Source organism: Musca domestica, unplaced genomic scaffold, assembly GCF_030504385.1.
Source record: "Musca domestica strain aabys unplaced genomic scaffold, Musca_domestica.polishedcontigs.V.1.1 219, whole genome shotgun sequence".
NCBI classification, from domain to species: Eukaryota; Metazoa; Arthropoda; class Insecta; order Diptera; family Muscidae; genus Musca; species Musca domestica.
Window position 1 is genome coordinate 587,409 of NW_026712261.1, and position 22,776 is coordinate 610,184.

General features: G+C 34.8%; 1 protein-coding gene across 5 annotated transcripts in view; it reads left to right on the top strand.

Moving 5' to 3' along the window:
• The window catches only part of LOC101901470 (G protein-activated inward rectifier potassium channel 3), a 35,346-nt gene extending 13,955 nt beyond the window's left edge, over positions 1 to 21,391 (top strand). The window contains exons 1-4 of one of the 5 annotated variants that reach the window (XM_005183452.4): positions 1,976 to 2,346; positions 14,099 to 14,373; positions 14,437 to 15,219; positions 21,263 to 21,391. In XM_005183452.4, coding sequence (XP_005183509.2) covers positions 2,159 to 2,346; positions 14,099 to 14,373; positions 14,437 to 15,219; positions 21,263 to 21,384 — 1,368 coding nt within the window. In that variant the 5' untranslated portion in view covers positions 1,976 to 2,158 and the 3' untranslated portion in view covers positions 21,385 to 21,391. Of the gene's footprint in view, positions 1 to 1,975; positions 2,347 to 14,098; positions 14,374 to 14,436; positions 15,220 to 20,600; positions 21,231 to 21,262 lie in introns of those variants that run through there. The other 4 variants (XM_005183454.4, XM_005183446.4, XM_005183448.4 and 1 more) reach the window with 4 other exon arrangements.
• Positions 21,392 to 22,776: the final 1,385 nt, after the last annotated feature.

Here is a 22,776-nt window from a genome sequence, read left to right on the forward strand (position 1 = left end):
ATATAAACCACAACAACTAACAGCATGACGGAGTGCGTAAATATTAGGCAAATGACCCTGGTAAAATATGCTAAGGGTAATATCTGGGCAACGCTCCGTGAAAAGCGGAATCTTCAAAAAAGGATTTGGACATAAGGAGGCTTCTAATATATTGTAGTGTTGTAGGGTATCGCATGGTCGGCCCCGCACGACTATAGCCTTTTCTTACTTGTTCTTTTCTGCTTTGGTGGTAAAGTTTGTTGTAAACAAGCAAAAATTAGTCATGACATCATGATAGTTGTTGTTAATATGTATATCAGAGCTTCATGAGACCATTCTTCCGAATACGGTCCGAGAACTGTATCTCGAATTTCCCTTCTGAATTTCCCATGGATATCCTTGCGAATTCGATTCGACTCCGGTTCGAAAGTCGGCTAAAACCTCAGTCTGACAACACATCAACCGCTCCATATAACTTTTGGTCAGAAGTCGTATCGAATACGCATCCAACATCGTCAGTTTCATCCGACTTTCGGTTCGAAGTTGGACCGAACTTCTTTTAATTTCTAGTTTCAGCACAGTACATTCATGAATGTTCTGTGAAAAAAGTCTATAAGGAACATACAGACATACAAAAACTGAGTTTTATAGATATAAATAAAACCAGTAAGGAAAAGTCAACAGTCGGACGGGGCCGACTGTATGATACCTTACACCACAATGCATATTTAGTAGGGCTCACGTAACAAAAGAATTTATTTGAAGTAGATCTACCTTTCAACCTTTGGTTCTTGAGCAGTTATAATTTGAACTCAGAGGGAACTAATATATGAGAGGCATATCCAATTCTGAATCGATTTTCACTAAATTTGACGGAGACATTTTTATCTTTTATACCGATAAAATTGCTATAGGGTGAATGAGAATGATTATATTAAAAAATATATCGGAGCCGAGTTCCTCAAAATGGAAACGTACGTTCCGAAATTCACTCTATGTGGGCTGATATTAGCTATTATTTGCACAATAAATCTGAAATCAGATTAAGGATATTTAGTAGCTATATCCAAATCTTACCCGATCTCGATAAAAATTGACAAAGGTATTTCCGAGCTCTATAAAAAATCTGGTACCATATATTTGGCAATTGGTGCACAATTAACCCGAAATCGGTTGAAAATATACATGGGAGCTATATCTTAATCTGATCGGATTGTCACCAATTTCAGTGGGGTTCGTCCTTGGGCCAAAAAAATATTGTTTTGAAAATAATAATAAATGCGACCTATTTTGTTCACAAGAATACATGGACGGACGGACTGACTGACATGCATAAGTCTACTCAGAAAGTGATTCTATGAAGACCCTCAAAAGTAACTATGGGTCTATCTCGCTTCCTTCTCCCTGTTACAAACAAATGCAGAAAGGCATAATACCCTTAGCACTATGTGGTGTAGGGTATAAATATCGTTACTAAGATATCGGCTTATGACCTTTATTTTAACAAAATGTCCAAGCTGGTGATTAAAAATCGTGATGTTTTTGCCATTTTCGTCTAGCACCTTGTTTTCGATTTTGTAAAAAGAAAACGAATAAAAATAACTGAGAATATTCACGTGATCTCGGCGGATTAAATACTCGTTTAATTTCACATCAAGTGCGATCAAGTGTGAAATTGTTATTTAAATGGCAGTCGGTACAAATGTAAATATTTTTTACACATATCTCTATGTATGAAACGACAAGCATACGTCCAAACAGATCTACTTTATATCTTCAACATTTCTCACATTTTCAATCTAATTACATGTGTCAATAAAATAAAAAAAAACCGCAATGAAAGAAAAAACATCTTAAATTTATTTATGTATTATTTTGTGAACTTAACCTCACGTTACTCTTCCAAACTGAGATTCATAAATGTTTTGGTAAATAATCCTAAAAGTGATTTTAGCACCAAGTGCCATGTGAACTCAGATCAAATTAAATCGTTCGATATTTAGTTTCAAACGTACGGGGTTACGCATAACATCGCTCGATTAATCCAATTCGTGTGTGCGAGCGTTAGAGAATTTAATCTCTTATTCTGGATCCTTTTTTGTAAAGGATCTTCGATTTAGATGAAGACAAGAAGTTGTTGTTGTTGATATTTTTGTGATTCGTATCGAAGTCAAACAAAATGCATAAACCATTGACAGATGTCCATGTCTTGAAGGAGACCGAAGAGGAATATGTTGCAAATGAACCTGAAGCACCGGCGCCCAATCACTGGAGACGGCAGTATATGCGTGGATTATCCACAACAACTTCTCAGGGTGGTGTCTACTATGAAGCTTTGAAAGGATCCAGTAATTCGTTGGTGAAAGGGTGGGTTGAAGTGCCATTATGTAATATCGGTTATTATAAAAAATTAAAAAATTGAAATTATTATATCCTACACCGCATAGTGGTAAGGGTATTATGTCTTTGTGCATTTGTTTGTAACACGGAGAAAGATGTGAGATAGACCCATAGTTACTTTTGAGGATCTTCAAAGAATCATTGTCCAGGTATTTTTGTGAATTATCCAATTGAGATAAAATTTTCAAAGATTATTTGTTTGACACAAGGATGAACCCCATTGAAATTGGTGAGAATTGGTTCACATTAAGATATAGCTCCCATATATATCTTCAACCGATTTTGGGTAATTACGCACCAAATAGCCAATATCAGTCCAAATGTCCTGAATGTGAATGAATGTCGGAAATAGCATCAAATTTTAGAATAAATTAAGAATTGTTCGAATTGGTCACCTTTTTCACGAATTATGGCCTTCAAACAGCCAATGAAACCGCCACACACTGCCCGAATGTTGCTCAGCGGAATGTTGGCCCATTCCCGGCGAAGAGCTTGTTTGAGGTCATCGCACTTTGGTATTTTTTAGTGCCAACCTTGCTTTCCAAAATACTCCAGACACAATAGTCCAACGGATTGGTATCCGGAGATTTTGGTGGCCTCTGTGCGATGGAAATGAAGCGAGGAACCTTATTTTGTAACTATTCCTGGGTGGCGGGTGCTGAGTCCTATTGGAATGTCCAAGGTCTGCGGCCAAAATCCCTCCAGAATAATATCGCTATAATATTCGGCATTTATTCTGATGCCACTGTCGATTAATACGAGCGGAGAGCGACCATCGGCTGTTATGGCGGCCTACACCATCACCATGGCCGGCGCTTGAGTTCTGGTGGCCAACAGAAGGTGCACATTTTCAGCTGACCTCTTGGGCAAGTAAGCACGACCATTTTGTTTGTTTACAAACAGCTGGACGACGAATGTTTTCTCATCGGAACAAAACCAAATTCGGCAGTTCATCACTTTCGGCCAAGATTTGGATATAGCTCCCATATATATCCTTAATCCAAAGTATATATATTCTTCTTTAGCATACAATTCTATGTCGATTTAGCGATGTCCGTCCGTCTGTGGAAATCGCTTTAGCTTCGGAACAAAATGAAGTAGGTTGATAAGATTTTACTCAAATGTATACGATGTCTGCAGGACTTTTGGTAGTGGAAATGGTCCATGTAGATCCACGTTTTGGTATAGCCTCCATATAATGGTACCTCCCTTTTTTCGGTATTTTTGGTGATTTAAGCGACATTATTCACCGATTTTTATACCCTCCACCATAGTATGGAGGGTATATTAAGTTTTTCATTCCGTTTGTAACACCTCGAAATATACATTCTAGACCCCACAAAGTATATATATTCTTGATCATCAATGTCGATTTAACAATGTCCGTCCGTCTATCCGTCTGTGGAAATCACTCTAGCTTCCGAACGGAATGAAGAAAGGTCTTTTGGTATTGAAAATGGGCCATGTAGGTCCACATCTTCGAATAAATTTAGTATTTGAAGTTAGTAATAAATACTACAGCTTATGACAGAAAATTCTCTGCGCAGGTCCACGTCTGCATATAGCCCCCATATAACTTTACCCCCTGATATTCGATTTTGATGATTTTAGCGACATTATTTACCGGATTTGTATCAAATTTGAGATTTGAAGTTCGTAATGGATACTACAGCCTGTGACAGAAAATTGTCCGTGCAGCTCCAATTCTTCGTACATAATTTTTTTTTGATGATTTTAGCCACATTATTTAGCGGAATTATTTCTAATTTTGTATTTGAAGTTCGTAATGGATACTACAGCCTATGCCAGAAAATTGTCTGTGCAGGCTTATGACAAAAGTTGCGTATGCAGGTCCACGTCGTCGTATAGTCCCTAATATAACGGCTACATTCGGTATTTTTTAGATTTTAACAGAATTTTTAAGGATTTTAAGGATAAGGATTGAGAATTGTCAAATTCGTTCTAAGTAGTGGAGGATATCATGCACTCTATAGCAATGTTTTTTGGTATAATAGATAAAAATGTCTCCATCAAATTTGGTTAAAGTCCATTCAGAATTGCATATGCCTCCCATATATTAGTTCCCTCTGAAACAAAATTATAACTTATCTAAAGCCAAAGGTAGATATGTAGTATGATCTACTTCAAATAAATTATTTTGTTACTGGAGCTCTATAAAATATGCATATTGGTGTAGGGTATCATATAGTGGGCCCAGGCTGACTTTTCCTGTAAGGAAAGGAAGGATAAAGGTGAAAAAAAGTCTCTTTGAGGAGACGAAGGTGGATAAAGTCTCTTTGAGGGCACATCAGCAGATGGACAATTTCCAATAAAAAAGTGAAATCATTTTTTTTTGAAAGAGTGCTAAGTTATTGTAGTGTAATTAAATTTTTACATATCTTAAGAGCCTGTGTCTTCTGCTTGATATTGAAATCCTCTTCAGCAATCAAATAATTTCGAGGTCAAATCAATTCAATTACCCAACTCGTCATCTTTTAATTACCCATAAAATGCTACTTAACTCATATTTAAACAAATCTAAAATTCAAAATATTCGCACTCAGCTTTTTTCTGCTATGGAGAATCGCTTATGGAAAATCTTGTGCGCTGTGAAGCATTTCTCTGTGCACTGTTTAAATTATGCAACTGATTTCCATAATATATTTCCTCATTATTCTCTCGGTCTTTGGTCTTTTTGATATCAGCTCTCCACCAAGTCGGTCACATAATTATAAAGAACACATCTTAAATTTGATAAAAAAAAGAAAACAAAGTGTAAATGCACTTTATATCATAGCATCAATTTTATCGCTTCATTGTAGATTATAAATGTAAATGACGCCATAAACAATAGCCCAGTTCGCCAGGTTTTGTTTAGTGGTTTTAAGTTTTTTTTTTTGTTTCGAAAATTTCAGCTGTAGCTAAAATAAATAAACTATTCCAAACAATCGACGTAGATACTCGGATGCATTGTTGTCGGTGGTGGTATGACGGACATATTCTCACTGAGTAACGAGTTACGCTGACGAAGGCTATAAACATAAATATTCGGCTTAAATAACAATCATTTTTTACGATAATTTTTTTTTCAGCAGATTATCAATCAATATTTTAGGTGTTTTTGCTCGTTGGTGTTTATTAGGGGGGACATTTCGCGTTACAGACATTACACTTGCTTTTTGCTGATGCACTTTAGTTAATTTTTTTTATTTTGCGGAAATATTTGCTCAGACATTTAACAACAAATGTCTGAAGCCATTATCTTTATTATGTGAAATTTAGAGGAGGTTTGTGAGATTTTTTCTTACCTATGGTTTTAAATCACAACAAATGACATAATGTTAGAGGCTGCCATAAGAAGATAAGATTTGTTTATGTACCTAGTTAAAAAGTATCAGTCGATTTTGCGTATTGTTCATGTATTTAAATATATTTTAAGTTACATTATGTTGAGGAGAGAGTGGTGTGAGCCGAGAAGGAGTGAGCCGATAAATTCCATAGTCACATCAGATATTTTATTGAGAAATAAGTAAGATATACTAAGTCTGCGAAGATTCGCTGACTTGTTTCGCACGTAATGAGAGATATAAGTATTGCCAACTGTGAACCTTTGCGGGAGAGGTATCAGAAGGGGGAAACCGATATCTTACATTTTCACATTGGAACTTGGGTTAGTAAAAATATTGGGATATATGAAATTTGAAGGGAATCTAATGTTTATTTCGTATCTTTTGAGATATATAATAATTCTGATTTGATCCGTTATGGGGGAGATGGTCCAAAATACTTTATCTTCATACCTGATTTTGAGTTGACAAAAATATTGATGTGTACTGAGCTTCAAGGGAATCTGATACTCATTTCCCGTTTTACGAATTTCATGGCTTTTCCAAAAATTGACTCGTTTTGAGGGAGGTAGCAGAACGAGTGGTCCGACATAGTCCATCTTTATACTAAGACAAATGTTGACTCTTTGTGAGGGAGTTACTCGATGCAGTAGACCGATATTCTCCATTTTCGTACCTAACCTGGCGCTGATGCAAATGTTAGTATTTTCAAAGTTAAAGCAAAATCGGATTATCTTTTCTCTTTTTGTGCAGAAAAAATATTTGTTTGGAAATTTTGACACTTTGTGGGGGATGTACCAGAAGGGATGAACCGGTACTGCTTATCTCCGAACACGATCTAAGTTTGACAATAGTATTACAATATACAAAGCTTAGACCAATTCGGATACTCCCTGCGAGAGTTATCGTGCACATCAGCCAGACAGTCAGACGGACGGGTGGACAGGCACCCCTAGATCAACCATAAGTGTCCAAAACGGATTTGATCCAAAGAGACATGGAATCAAAAATCGTTGCTTCGATGAGACACTTTTTTGTCGGTATAATTATTTGGAACTTCCTCTATGTTTATACCTTACAACCCCATGTTGTAAGAGTATTATAAGTTTGATGGAACCAAGAAGATTGTAACACCTATCAATATTGGTCATAATACGAGCTGAGCCAATTTAGCTATATGTTTCCATCCATCAGGCTATATTAATTGTTCGATTCTTAAGAATTTTTTTCAAGAAGTCAAGGCTAGCCAAGAATGGATGATCGCACAATTTGAAATGATTGAGTTTTTAGTGACACAATTATAATTTTGCGGATATATTTAATTCTGAAAAAGACCTCCTGGTCATAGTAAAAATACGTTAATACTAATGTCGTTGGAGTATATTGAAAACATAACAAAATATATACATGAATCCAAGAATCTAGATATTGATTTGAATTTCCATTAGTACAGAAGGCAATTTTATGCTTCCCTACATTGCATAAAAATCAAATGGACCACAAAAAATGGACTACATAGGCATATAGCTCCTGTACATATCTTTATGCGATTTCAAGTTTTTCATGCACCAAACGGTTAATATAATCCCAAATTGAATGGATTTTGGCGCATACAAACAAATTCAACCACGAAGAAAGTGTGTCAAATATTTGTGAAAATCGGTTCAAATATAGCTATAGCTCCCACATATATTGTTTATCCAATTAGCTATTTTTGTCATCCAAAGTTATAATATGCACTTTGCGACGCGGGTTTCGATCAAGTCGCTTCTTTACTTTTCGAACCATTTCTGCTGATGTTGCTGTTTTCTTCCGTCCACTCCCTTGACATCGGGCTACGCTACCGTCCACTCCCTTGATATCGGGCTACGCTCGAGCGATGCTACGAGACACAAAAGATTCATTCACATTTAAATGCTGGTGTGCTCTAACGATAGCCACTTGTGGTTTTCCAGCCAAATAAAAAGAAATCACACCATCACGAATAACATTTTTTCTCGAAAATTCGCACCAAAGTGCTTTTGTACGCTCGTAAACAATATAATGAGCCGTCACTGGAATAATTTTAACAGCTGTCGGACGAGTGGCTTAGAAATTCCAGCAGTCTGAAGATAGTTGCAGTTTTTCATCTCACCCTGTATATAACTTATATAAAATGAAAAATAATCATTCGATTCTTTTCAAACGTCTCACATCCTAATTTTCGTACTAACACAAAATCTGGTGTGAAGATAGATATCGGCCTACCAATTCTGGTACCTCCCTCACAGAAGATCATCATTTTCAATACTTATATTACATGCGAAACAAATCAGCGATTCTATTCAAACTTGGTATATCAATATATTTCTCTCAACACGAGATCTGATATGAATATAGAGGTTCGGCCTTCCTTTGGTACCTCACCAACAAATGTTAAAATTGTAATTGAATTTATTTATTTATAAACTGGAAATTAATGTTCGATTTTCGGTAAATTTTGTATATGCGATTATTTTTCATCTGTATTAGATGAAGCGGAATACTTCGGTCCACTATCTTTAATACCACACGTACATTTCAGTATTTTCCAAAAAACCGACTGATATTTTCTAACTTGTGTTTCCCAAGTATTACACATTATATGTAGCCATTTTTATACCCTCAGCCATATGGCTACAGAGGGTATATATCATTTGATACGGTCAAACGTGCCTAGTCGAAATAACGGTTTTAGGTACTAGGTCTCTTTGGACTAAATCCGTTTCAGAATACTTGGAGTCGATCTAGCGATGTCCGTCCGTCCGTCTGGCTGGTGCGCACGATAACTCTCGAAGGAAGTATCCGATTTTGTCCAAACTTGGTACATCGTACTTAGATCGAGTTCGGAGATGGGCAATATCGGTCCACTCCTTCCAAAAATATATATTTTTTGCACACAAAGAGAAACGATAATCCGATTTTGATCCAACATTGCAAGTCCTAATATTTTCGTCAGTGCAAGCTCAGAATTGAAAATGGACAATATCGGTCCGCTCCATCAAGTACCTCCCCCACAAAGGGCCAAAATTTTGAATAACTATAACTCTTATAAAATGTGATGAAAGAGACCGATTGACTTCAAATTTCACACATCCCGATATTTATATTAACCCAAGGTCTGGTAGTAAGATGGAATATATCGGTCCACACCTTCTGGTGCATTCCCCACAAAAGGTCGAGATTTTCAAAAGAAAATATTTTTTTTTTCTGCACAGAAAGGGAAGCAATAATCTAATTTTCTCTAACTTTGAAAATCCTTATATTTGCATCAGTTCTAGGTCAGGTCTAAAAATGGATAACATCGGTCCACTCCATCAAGTGCCTCTCCCACAAAAGGTCAAAATTTTGAATAATTATAACTCTTATAAAATATGATGTAAGAGTCGGATTGTCTTCAAATTTTACACATCCCAATATTTTTATAAACTCAAGATCTGGTGGTAAGGCGGAATATATCGATCGACTTTTTCTGGCACCTCCCCAACAAAAGGTCGAAATTTTGAATATTCATTATGCTCATAAAACGCGAAATTAACATCCGATTCCATTTAGACTTGGTACATATGAATATTTCTATCAACACGGGATCTGTTATAAAGATGGTAAAAATCGAATCATGCCTTCTGGTGCCTACCGCACGTAGGGTTCAAGATTTTGAAAAACCAATTTCACATATACAAACATTTTTGGTAACACAAGATCTGCTGTGAAGATGATATATATCTGCGAACCCTTCAATACTTTTATCTATCATAACTTGCGAAACAAGTTAGCTATTTTTTACAACTACATCTTAACATATTTCTCAGCCAGAAACCTGAGAAGAATATGGAATTTATGATTTCTTTTAAGATTTTCTAAAAATAAGCACATATCTCATTTAAAGTGAATGAAACAGTCGATATAGTTCAAACGCGGCACGTCACAATATTTATATCATATTTATTTAGGTCCGATACGAAATGGACAATATTGGCCCATACCTTCGGAACCTACTCCATAGAGGGTCAACAATTTGATTAATTATTACAGAAGTGAAAATATATTTTAATAATCTAACATTGGCTGAGGGTATACATCTGTCGGCAAAACCGACTGAAATTTTCTAACTTGTTTAGCCAAAAAATGCTTTACATTTTACGTGTAATATGAGAAATTTGATGTCAAACAATCCTCTTTCTTAAACTGATTTTTGTCACTAATGATTCATTACGTGACAATCGTTGAATAATAATTATTATTATATTTTTAAATATATTTCCAAAAATACTTAACACGGTTTTTGTCACCCAGTTCAAAGCAAGTGTTCCTTGTTATAGTTGTCTATTTTGTTTGTGCTTATTTCCATCCCAATGCACCACATCTCACTTACGCTGTGGGGGCTTTTCATTTTTCAGCGTGGCAGCAAACAAATGTTAATTTCTTAATTAATTGACAGCATTCAGCGGTAGTTTGTTTATTCATTACATTCAATTATTCACGACCAGATCAGATCTGATGTTCGATCGGCATATAAGGTTTGCTCCAATCGATGTCATCCACCCAGCCATTCATAGCCTGTGTGTTTGTCTGTTTGCCATTCTGTCATTCCTCATCGACTTGTGTCTTTGGCGTTTTGTAGCCACACTCTTTGTTTGTGTGTGTGTGAATGGGAGCGCTTTGTTGACACGACTTGAACTTTGATGCTAAACGTTTCTAATTAATATCAAATTAATTTCATTAATGTCTAAACTGTCTATTAAAATGTATGCATCAGATATATGTATGCTGTCGCTGCGGAGGAATTCTTTGAATTTATGAGAGAAGAGGGCTTACGATGGTGATATGGTGGTAAACGGGAAAATTTTCGATTATTAACAGATCCTAAGAGAACTTAATAGCTGAAATAAACGAAGTTCAGGAAATATAACCAATGAATAAATTTTACAAATTTGATTCTGATGTAAGGGTATAGATAGGGTTCAGTAACAAACGCTCAGCCGATGTTATTCTTATGGTCACCAAAAGTGTAATATCCTTAATTTCCAACTTATTTTATATTATGGATTTTTAGTGGGCAGTTTAATGCTTTGAAAAAAAATATTCAATGAGGGTATAGCACGCATATAACGGATCTTCTACATTTAGTGTTGTCAAGCCAAATTATTTTTATACCCTCCACCTTGGAATGGAGGGTATATTAACTTTGTCATTCCGTTTGTAACATGTCTAAATATTCGTCGTAGACCCCATAATGTATATATATATAATCAGCATAAAATTCTAAGTCGATTTAACGATGTCCGCCTGTCTGTCTGTTCGTCTATCTGTTGAAATCACGATACAGCCCACATTATTTGACGTAGAGCATCAAAATTTAGCAGAATAATTTGTATTGTGTCTAGGGTGGTTTGTATTGGTTGGTTAGTCATAGTGGGTTCTAGCTCCGGTGGCGAAACATTGTGTGTATAGGTCCACGTTTTTGTATAGCCCTATATAGCGGTACCTCCCGATATTCAGTATTTTGTTGATTTTTGCCACATTTTTCCACAATATGTCTAAAAATTGGTATTTGTGGGTCATAATTGGTTCTAATGTTTCCATTACCCTAAGGTGAAGGGCATTAAAAGTTCGGCCCGGCCGAACTTAATGTTTTTTACTTGTTTTTATCAAGTCCCGATATTTCAAATTATAAAATTCATAGATTTACAATTTCAATTGTTCCCTCATGTGACCAGCAAAATTATTTCATTTTAAGTAGATCATAAAATCACTCCTACAGCCTATTTGACTTTTGATCCAAAGAAAATTATTATTATTTATGAGTGCCTTGGAAAATTTAAAACTGCAAAAGCTGCAGCAATGAAACTTACAGACAATATTTGTCCACAATCATCGCTAATTAACATTGCACTCAATTTATGAATGTCATTCGCAGAGGCAATTTATCATTATTTCCAGTCTAGTGTCAAGCTGATATCTTGTAGTCATAAAAAGCAACACTTATAATGAAGCGCTTGTGTTTATAAAAAGAATGAGAGAAAATGAGTGAAAATTAATTCAAAAAATTATTAAAAATTTGCTGGTAAAATACAAAAGTGCGTAAAATTTAAGACTTCTATCTTAATTATTTCGAAATATAGCGTTATTATAACAGACAAACGGACTGACATCGCTAAATCGACTTAGAATTTTATGCTGATCAATAAAATATATCCTGTCTGACATGAGTATTTCGCAGAGTTACAAAGAGAGTGACAAAGTTAATAAGCCCACCATAGTATGGCGGAGGTCTTAAAAATCAAGACTTTTTGGATCATATTTTGCAAAACCTGTTAACATCATTAGACAAAACTACATCCCAAATCAAGGAATTGAAGATTTCTTTTCCAAAAACCTCACCTTATCTGATGTTTAGTACCAATCGTCTAAAATGTCATGGTTTTCTCTCTAAAAAAAAACATAATTTTGGATCCCCAACCTCATTTCAATTTAAATGTATTTTTATACCCCACACCACATAGTGGTAAGGGTATTATGTCTTTGTGCATTTGTTTGTAACATGGAGAAGGAAGCGAGATAGACCCATAGTTACTTTTGAGGATCTCCATAGAATCACTTTCTGAGTTGATTTATGCATGTCAGTCCGTCCGTCCGTCTGTCCATGTATTCTTGTGAAAAAAGGCGAACCCTATTGAAATTGGATATAATCGGTAAAAATTTAGATATAGCTCCGATATATATCTTCGTCCGATTTGTCTTTTATTGTGAACTAAACGTGTAATATCAGCCCAAATAGTATGGAATTTTGCACATACAACCAAATTAGGCCTGAAAATAAGTATGCCAAATTTGATCGAAATCGGTTCAGATATAGCTATAGCTATATATATTGTTCATCCGATTTGTTATTTTTGTCCTCCGCAGCCGTAATATGCACTCCGTAACAACAATATTTGGAGAAATATATCAAATGCGGCTCAGAAATACATTTGCTAAATTTTATCGAGATCGGTTCAGATTTGGATATAGCTCCCATATATAACTTCGTCCGATTTACCTTTTATTGTGCACCAAACGTCTAATATTTGTCCAAATGGGATGGAATTTGGCACTTACGACCGAATTGAGTCTAGAAGCTAGTATGTCAAATTTGGTGAAGATCGGTTCAGGTATAGCTATAGCTTCCATATATATTATTCATTTGATTTGTTATATTTGTTACCCACAACCGTAATATGCACTCCGTTACAACGATATTCAGGGAAATATATCAAATACAGCTCAGAAATATCTTTGCCAAATTTTATCGAGATCGGTTCAGATTTGGATATAGCTCCCATATATATCTTTATCCGATTTCAAATAAATTGTGCACCAAATGGGCAATACAATTCCGAATTTAAAAGATACAAATGCTTCGGCATATTTAGTCCTTTGAATTTTAAATTATAATTATAATCATAGGGTGTATGATTGAATTCTCCCATAAAAACTTTTAATTGTTATGTGGAGCTGAACTGAATTAGCAAAGTGGTGTAGAGTATCATAAAATCGGCCCCGCCCGACTTTGGGACAGCCGTAATATGGTTTTGTAAAAGAAAACCACCCGCCGCCTATTTTTCGTTTTCCTCTTCTTGACTTTTGTACGTCATCAGGTAACTGGAGAGCGCTCTCATACAAAAGAAATGCGTGGAGAGTAAATTAAGTATAAAATTCGCACTCCTCGTGGACTCCGGCTTATGAGCAAATTTCACTCCTAGTTAAAAATGAACCAATCTCTCCTCTAGTTATTATTTATCTCAGAAATTAATTTAAGTTTGGCAAAAATATTACCACGCAGCAAGTTTGGACCAAATTGGGTAACCGTTTGTCGTAGTAACATTTTTAAAATTTTGGAACTGATTAATAGTTATGCTATGTGTATTAAGAACGATTTTGTAATTACTTGACAGAGAAGACAGAGCTGGTGAAAATTATCTTTTTAGGATTTAAGCTCTAAAATGTAATAGCATCTTCTTCATCGAAAGTGTCCATTACAATATGGAGGAAATTTTAATTTTAACATTCCGTTTGCAATACCTCGAAATAATCACGTAGACTCAACAAAGTATATATTTTCGATCAGGATAAAATTTTAAGTAAAACTGTGTCTTTTAAGTAAAACTATATCTGTCATCTGGCTGTGTGTCTGTCTTGTTCTGATTAAATTATTGTCCACAATGGCTTAATAAATATTCATGAGTCACCCGTTTATTGCTCTAATTTACAATCCAACAATGGAAGTTGTTCTTGCATTAACTAAAAACTGTTGCCTACTTTAAGGCGTATACATAAATTGAATTACATTTTTTAAACTTTCTCATTTTTAGATCCCGTAATTTCCGACCCGGCAGCATGCGTAAAGTGAGACGACGAGCTGTCTTCAAAAATGGTGATTGCAATGTTCTGCAAAAGAATTTGACACGAAGACGTTTGCGGTTTCTGCAAGATATGTACACCACCCTGGTGGACACACAATGGCGCTGGACCCTGCTGGCCTTTGCATTGTCATTCATATTGTCTTGGTTGATATTTGCGGTGCTGTGGTGGCTGATCATGTACACCCATGGTGATTTGGAGGAGTTGCATTTGCCACACAATCAGGGTGAGTAGCTAAGGGAGGGGCGGGATAGTTCAACAAAGCTTATTATCATTTCTTTCTTTGCAGAGGAAAGTGGTTGGCAACCTTGTGTCTCGGCAATTAATGGTTTTACATCGTGTTTCCTGTTCTCCATTGAAACTCAACATACCATTGGTTATGGTGTACGCACAACATCGGAAGAATGTCCCGAGGCCATATTCATGATGTGTTTCCAATCCATTTACGGTGTAATGTCATCGGCCTTCATGGCTGGCATTGTATTTGCCAAAATGACTCGTGCCAAACAGAGAGCCCAAACCCTACTGTTCTCGAAAAATGCTGTCATTTGCCAGAGGGATGGTAGCCTTAGCCTCATGTTCCGTGTTGGTGATATGCGTAAATCGCACATTATTGGTGCCGGTGTAAGGGCCCAGTTGATTCGCACCAAGACGACCAAGGAAGGCGAAGTTATGACTCAACATTTCACCGATCTTGAAATTGGAGCTGATGACTGTGGATCGGATATCTTCTTTATTTGGCCCATGGTTATTGAACACAAAATCGATGAAAACTCACCACTCTATAATATGTCTGCTACGGATATTCTGAATGACAAATTTGAAATTGTGGTTATTCTCGAGGGTACTGTGGAATCTACTGGCCAATCGACGCAGGCCCGTTCCAGTTATATTAATACAGAAATTCTATGGGGTCATCGCTTTGACCCTGTTGTGGTCTACAACAAAGATCGTCAGGCATACGAGATTGATTATGCCCGCTTCAATGAGACAACCCAAGTGGATACACCCCTGTGCAGTGCTCGGGATTTAAATGAAATTTACAAAATCCAGGAAGGTTTCACAACACCAGGTATGTGAACGTGTACTAAGGGGTATGTTTGTGTGTGTGTGTTTTTATGTGTAATTTGACATGCATCCATGTTTTTGGCTTTTATTGGAATGATTCATCGTAAATTTGAATTTTGTCTGAATTGATGTTAAATTCCATTTTAGTTGGTCATGTTTTAAAATTATTGGATTATCTAAGTTCAAGTCATACCTCATCTCCATCGCCATCATTGAGTGCTTCATGTGGGGGTTTTATGAAAGTGTGAAAAATTCTTAGCGGTAAGAGGAAATCAATATTATTTGTATAAAGCTAGTTATGGGTGTGGTCACACGTGATATGTTTATGTCAAAATGTACTATGCCTTTTTATGTAGATGCAAACACATTAATAACTCTATCACAATTTTTTAAGATGAATATTAATTATCCTTTTTAGAAGACAATAAAATGTTAAAAGAGATAATAAGGACAATTATATTATATAATTAGGAAATTAAAGACGTATTTCAACCATGTAAAATTTTGATAATAATTAGAAAAAAAGGGGAATACGCTGATCTTCCAAAAATATTTTTTTCCATATTTTAAAAATTGAATGTAAAAAAAACTAAAAATAAGTAATATTTTTAAATACCCTCCAATATAAGCAAAGAAAACTTTTAAAAATAAAAGTACCCGGATTAAATATTTTATATTTTTAATATTTTTCCAGACCATATGTCAATGCCCTCCTTTTCGTACTTCCCCACAAAAATGTGAAATAAACAGAGCTTAAGTTTGCTCGTTTTGAATCGCGAGCGGGAGTTTTCAAACAGTACGAGTTTTACACGACATTTACTCTTCACTCTTTTCCGCTTGTGAATTACTCCTGTTGGAAAAATATAGGTCGGAGTCAAATTGTTCAAAATAGGTTAGAAGTTTCTCTAGGAGTGAAATCGTGTAGAAAAGTATTTTGCTGATATGTGTACTCGTGTAGGAAATTGTTTTGATGTTGCTGTGGTCTGGGATACCGTTCACAAAAGCCAAGAAAAGAAAAACAACAGAATCAGAATAATGTACGAGATAGGTTTATTTTGTGTACATCTAAAGCAACCATATACATATTCTTTGATGGTAGAGAATAGAACCAGTTATATAGAGAAAGTGTGAAAATGGAATATTTGAGTCCCTCACCACAAAAGTTCAACAATGTTAGAAAGAACCTGGGACAACATAAACATAAGGCACCGTAAAATCCAAATTTGGTCCGTGGTAATACTTTTATCAGACTTGGGTCAGAGCGAAAACGGAAAATATTTACAACTGCCCCTCTTAGCCCCCCACTCCCAAGAAAAAAGGTCAAAACCTGAAACCAGTGTCCGAATTAGCATATTCCAATATTATTTGCGAAAATGGAATATAATGTTCTACACTTTTTCGTACGAGTTCAAATTCATAAACAAATGTTATACATATAAACCGAGCTTAGTGCCGGATATAGTCATACATGGTAATACACACAATATGTCGCCTTTTTTAGACTCTACAACACTATGTGTTGGAGGTATTGAAAGTTTGACAGGCTCAGAAGTTTGCAATATATTGAAATATTTGTTCTACAACCCCGATCGGTATATACGATCTTCCTATCTTGCCGATCTAAGTCCATCGAGCTACGTGTATCCGTCCGTCTATGTTAAATTGTAATCATTTCATCAATCATTTCCCGACCCCCACGAAATTTGGCGCTTTTTTAAGGTTAGTGTCAGAATATAAGACAATTGGGGAGGAATTAAGTCCCATTATTTATAGATTTAAATAAAAACAAATGGTCTTACATATTATTCTCTACAATTCCCAAAAGATGGAAGTTTTAAATTTGATACAGGCATATGGCTTACATGTAGAATCATTAATACAAAAAATGGGTGATGTCGTTGGTCTTTTTAGTTCAGTCATATTTTAGGTAATAATTTAGGTAAATTTTGGTAATTTGAGAAACAAGTAAAAAGAAATTATCCTTGCAAAAATCAATATAAGTCCACGCTTTTGTATAACCCTTCAGTTATTTCTGGGGTCTTGACGATATTTTTCAACTGATTTGACCCTTTTTTGGAATGTTGGTTTCCTAGGAGATAGTAAATCTCTTAGCAGAAACTTTTCAGTGTGGGTCAATATTTCGAGTTAGTGCCCTTATTTTTATTTCGAGGTACCTCCCAATTTATTTCCTAGACCGTATTTATTAATCGATTGGGCTAAAATTTTGTATTTTGGCTACTTTTTGGAGGGGGCGGGGGGTGTAGAGTATATTTGTCTTAAATACTTTGAAGTTATTCATATTGCGGAGCTAAGTAGTTTTTACCAAAATTTTAGCATTATCTTTTTCAAAGTTGGATTTGTTGCTGTAGAAAGTTCTCGAGGGACAGATACCGCTACAAATTACCAATAACTCAAAATCAAAATCGTCGTCCTATGGCGTTTTGCCGAAAACTACAACATTATTCAATTGGAAGCACAATCAATCGATATTGATATAGAGAAATGAATATCGATACATTTCAGCAAAAATTTGGGAGCTGTATGAGCGGAATAACTTATTAAAGGAGAATATAAACAATTTAGCTTCTACATCAATAGTAGATTGAAAAAAAATGGGTTATTCTTAAAAACCATACGAAATATTAGATCGGTTTGTGACCAAATTGACCATCTTTATAACTCCTACCCATATTGAATATAAACTTTTCGTCGATGTATCGAAATTTCAAATTAAAATTGATTTAGTTGGAAGTTGGTCCGAATTCTTTAAATACTCAAAATCAAGAGGTTAAATGTAGGGTATACGAAAAAGGGGACCTCCTTTGATAATTTTTTGATATATATGATTTGGAAATTGGAACCGAAACCTATAACTCAGAATTTACTGTTATATGCGGGATTTACCTGGACCGGTATATATTGAATGACCGAGTCAATATACCATCCATCTTATTACAAAGGGTAAAAAAGAAGTTGAAGTTGGTATATTTTCTACGTTTAGTAATAGACCCTACATTTCAGTCACTATTTAAAACCGAAAAATTTGTCATTTAGAGTTCTCGATTTCTTAAATATAATGAGTCGATGCAAACCATGTTGACGGATAATTTTCAGTGTAGGTCCATTATTTAGAATAGGCTTGAGTTGTATTTTATATTAATAAAACATATAACATATCTAGTATGGAGGGTCTATTAAGTTTTTCATTCCGTTTGTAACACCTCGATATATACATTTTAGACCCCACAAAGTATACATATTCTTGATCAGCATAAAATTCGTCTGTGGAAATCACTTTAGCTTCCGAACGAATTGAAGTCGGTTTATAACATTTTACTCAGATGTGTGTTTGTTCTGTAGGACTTTAGGTATTGAAAATGGTGTAGCCCCCATATAGCAGTACCTCCCTATATTCGGTATTTTTTTGATTTTGTGTCATTATTAACCAGATTTTTTTTTCACATTTCGTATTTGAAGTTCCTAATGGGAACTACAGCCAGTGATAGAAAACAGCGTATGGAGGTCCACGTCTTCGTATACCTCCGATATTACGGTACATTCCTATATTCGGTATTTTATTTTTAGCGTCATTATTCCCCTGAATTGTTTTAAATTTCGTAATGGGTACTACAGCCTGTGTTGGAAAAAGGCATATGCAGGTCTAGGTGTTGGTATAGGCCCCAAATAACGGTACCTCTCCATATTCGGTATTTAGATGATTTTAAGGACGTAATTTGTCAGAAGTATTTCAAATTTTATATTTGAAGTTGCCAATGGGTTCTGCATGCTATAAAAGATTTTTTAATAAGCTGGTCCGCGTCTTCGTAAATCCTATTATTTAGTGTTTTTATAATTTTTTTACGGTATTTTTCGACGTATATTTTTCAACTTCCAAATTTCTTCCAAATGGTGGATGGTATTCAAAGTTCGGCCCGGTCGAACTTACTGGTTTTTTACTCCTTGTTTGATTTTAGGGACATTATTTGTGGGAATTATTTCGAATTTCGTATTTGCAGTTCCCAATGGGTACTGCATGCTTTAACAGAATTTTGACTATGCAGGTCCATGTCTTCGTATAGACCTCAATATAACGGTAACTCCCATTATTCAGTATTTTTATGATTTTAACAGTATTTTTCGATGTATATTTTTCAATTTCCAAATCCCTTCCAAATGGTGGATGTTGTTGAAAGTTCGGCCCGGCCGAACTTACTACTTTTTTACTTATTCCATTAATTAATATTTTAACTACTAAAGTGGGAGTAAGTGGGAGAATATTAAAGAGCACCAGATTCAGTGATAGTTGAGAGAGATAAGAGAAAAAGGGAGAGTTTAATGTAATGCGATATATTAAAATAAGATAGAAAGATTAATGAAATAAATAAGATAGTTTATGTTTAATCAGCGGTGCTCAAAACCGTGTTCTAGAACATGAACCGAAAAAAGAGATAATTTAAGAGAAAATTAAAATTCTGTTTTTCTTTATATTTTACGGTTCTATTAAATTGTTTTTAAACATGAATGTTTGCCAAATTAATTTATAAAGCAAATGGATAAATAGTATTTGTATAAATAATGACTTAACACTGTTTTGTTCTTGATTTAAATGAGCAAAGAGAAATTTGACTGAAAAGAGGCATTTTTTCTTGAGCACCGCTGGTTTAATGTATAAAGGGATAAAGGTATTAGGTAATATGTATTGTGGTGAGTAGACGAATATGACTCTGGGGTCCTGGCAACGTCTTCCGAAGGAAGTGACCGCAATTTCAAAATTTTTAAATAATAATAAGTAGATCCTCGGATATATTGTTCAATATAAATGCAGATTTTGGGGTATTTTAATTGCCTAGTTACATTTATGAGCTCCTATATAGTAAAAAGCCTAAATTGCAAAATTCATTTGAATATTCAAATAATTAAAAATTTAAGATAATAATAATAAATATTTTATGGCAAAAATGTCATATTAAAAATACTGAACATCAATAGATGCCGATATATTTGTGGCTATGATTAAATCCTGGCCGACTTAGTCCATTTTTGCAATAATCATACTACACATAATAGCATCTAAAACTGGTACAAAATATCAGTCTATATTTCCAATATTCATATAAGATTTTCTTTTTCTTAGGGAAAACTTTATTATTTTATGGAGAGGCACTTAGCCTTTCTCACCTCCTTGCTTATATCACTTTCTTGGCATAACATTCAAAGCACGATTATTGTTAATAACAAAACTCTCAAAACAATGCACAAAAGCACTGTTCATTCTTTTTATGTTTGTGTTATTTATTTGTTAATAAGTGTTGTTTATGTCATTTGTTGTCCAAATGTTTTGTTTTTATTATTTCTCTCTCTTTTTTTGTTTTGTTTTTTGAACAGAAACCACATTTACCATGCGTCAATTGTCCCTCAATCCATCCGAACAGGCATCATAAATGATTTATGACAGAAACCCCAACCCCTAAAAAAAGTAGACCCATTCCAGCCATATTTTGAATAGAAAGCCAAGCAAATTGATCGGTAACTCACTGCAGTAGGAAACCCCTACTTAGTTTACACGCTTAGAAAAAAGCATAAATAAATTTAGATAATAATGTCAAACTCCCAAACACCATAAGATCAAATTCGCTGCCGAATTGTCTTTTTCGTCATTTTAATCGAGTGAAAAACAAACAGCTCTATTTGTGTTTCAGAACCATAAAAAATATGTTTATTTGTAACCAATCCGATCATTTGTGTTTCTTTTTTTATGACGGTACTAATGTTAAAACCATATTATTTTAGTTAAACGTTAAATTATTGTAATGTATTGTATTTGTTGTATTGTATTGTTATTTGGTATTGTTGTGCTTGTCTTGCTGCGTAGAAATAAATCATAAAAAAAAAAAACAAAACAAATAATAAATTCGAAACAAAATAGTTAGTTTTAATAATATAATCGTAATAAAACACTTTGAATAACTGTTAAAACCCATTTAATGATTGCCTATTAGCCTGTTGTATTTTTTTCTTCTTTTTCTCTAACATTGTTTCTTTTACAGACATTTGTAGACAATTCTCACCATCTCTTTCAGGTCGCCACAAGTCACCGCCCATTAGTCCTTTGTATTCGGCGAAACAACAGAATGTCGTTTATAGATGGCAGTTTTCAAATGAAATATAAACAATAAAGAAACAAAATAAGAAACAAAATATTGAAGCATGTTTTTTATTTATATTCGAGTTGATATGCACTAACAATACGGTAAGCAAGACATTTAACACAAAAGTAAGGTGCTAAATGGCGGTGGAATTTTACAATTTTAGGCGTAAAACAAGTTAAAACCAGTAAAGAAAGTCTTAAAGTCGGGCGGGGCCGACTTTTTGATACCCTACACCACTTTGCTAATTAAGTAGAGCTCCACATAACAATTAAAAGTTTTTATGGAAGAATTCAATCATACACGCTATGATTATAATTATAATTTAAAGTTCAAAGGACTAAATATGCCGAAGCATTTGTATCTTTTAAATTCGGACTTGTATTGCCCATTTGGCGCACAATTACTTTGAAATAGGATACAAATATATATGTGAGCTATATCCAAATCTGAACCGATCTCGATAAAATTTGGCAAAGATATTTCTGATCTGTATTTATTTCCCTGAATATCGTTGTTACGGAGTGCATATTACGGCTGTGGGTAACAAATACAACAAATCGGATGAACAATATATATGGAAGCTATAGCTATATCTGAACCGATCTTCACCAAATTTGGTATACTACCTTCTACACTCAATTCGGTCGTATGTGCCAAATGCCATCCCATTTGGGCAAATATTAGACGTTTGGTGCACAATAAATGGTAAATCGGACGAAGTTATATATGGGAGCTATATCCAAATCTGAACCGATCTCGATAAAATTTAGCAAAGGTATTTCTGAGCTGCATTTGATATATTTCCCCAAATATTGTTGTTACAGAGTGCATATTACGGCTGTGGGTAACAAATACAAATAATCGGATGAACAATATATATGGGAGCTATAACTATATCTGAACCGATTTTCACCAAATTTGGCATACTACCTTCTAGACTAAATTCGGTCGTATGTGCCAAATTCCATCCCATTTTGACAAATATTACACGTTTGGTGCACAATAAATGGTAAATCGGACGAAGTTATATATGGGAGCTATATCCAAATCTGAACCGATCTCGATAAAATTTAGCAAAGGTATTTCTGAGCTGCATTTGATATATTTCCCCAAATATTGTTGTTACAGAGTGCATATTACGGCTGCGGAGGACAGAAATAACAAATCGGATTAACAATATATATGGTAGCTATAGCTATATCTGAACCGATTTCGATAAAATTTGGCATACTTATTTTCAGGCCTAATTTGGTTGTATGTGCAAAATTCCATACCATTCGGACTGATATTACACGTTTGGTGCACAATAAAAGGCAAATCGGACGAAGATATATATGGGAGCTATATCTAAATTTTTACCGATTATCTCCAATTTCAAAAGGGTTCGTCCTTGGGCCAAAAAAATGTTGTTT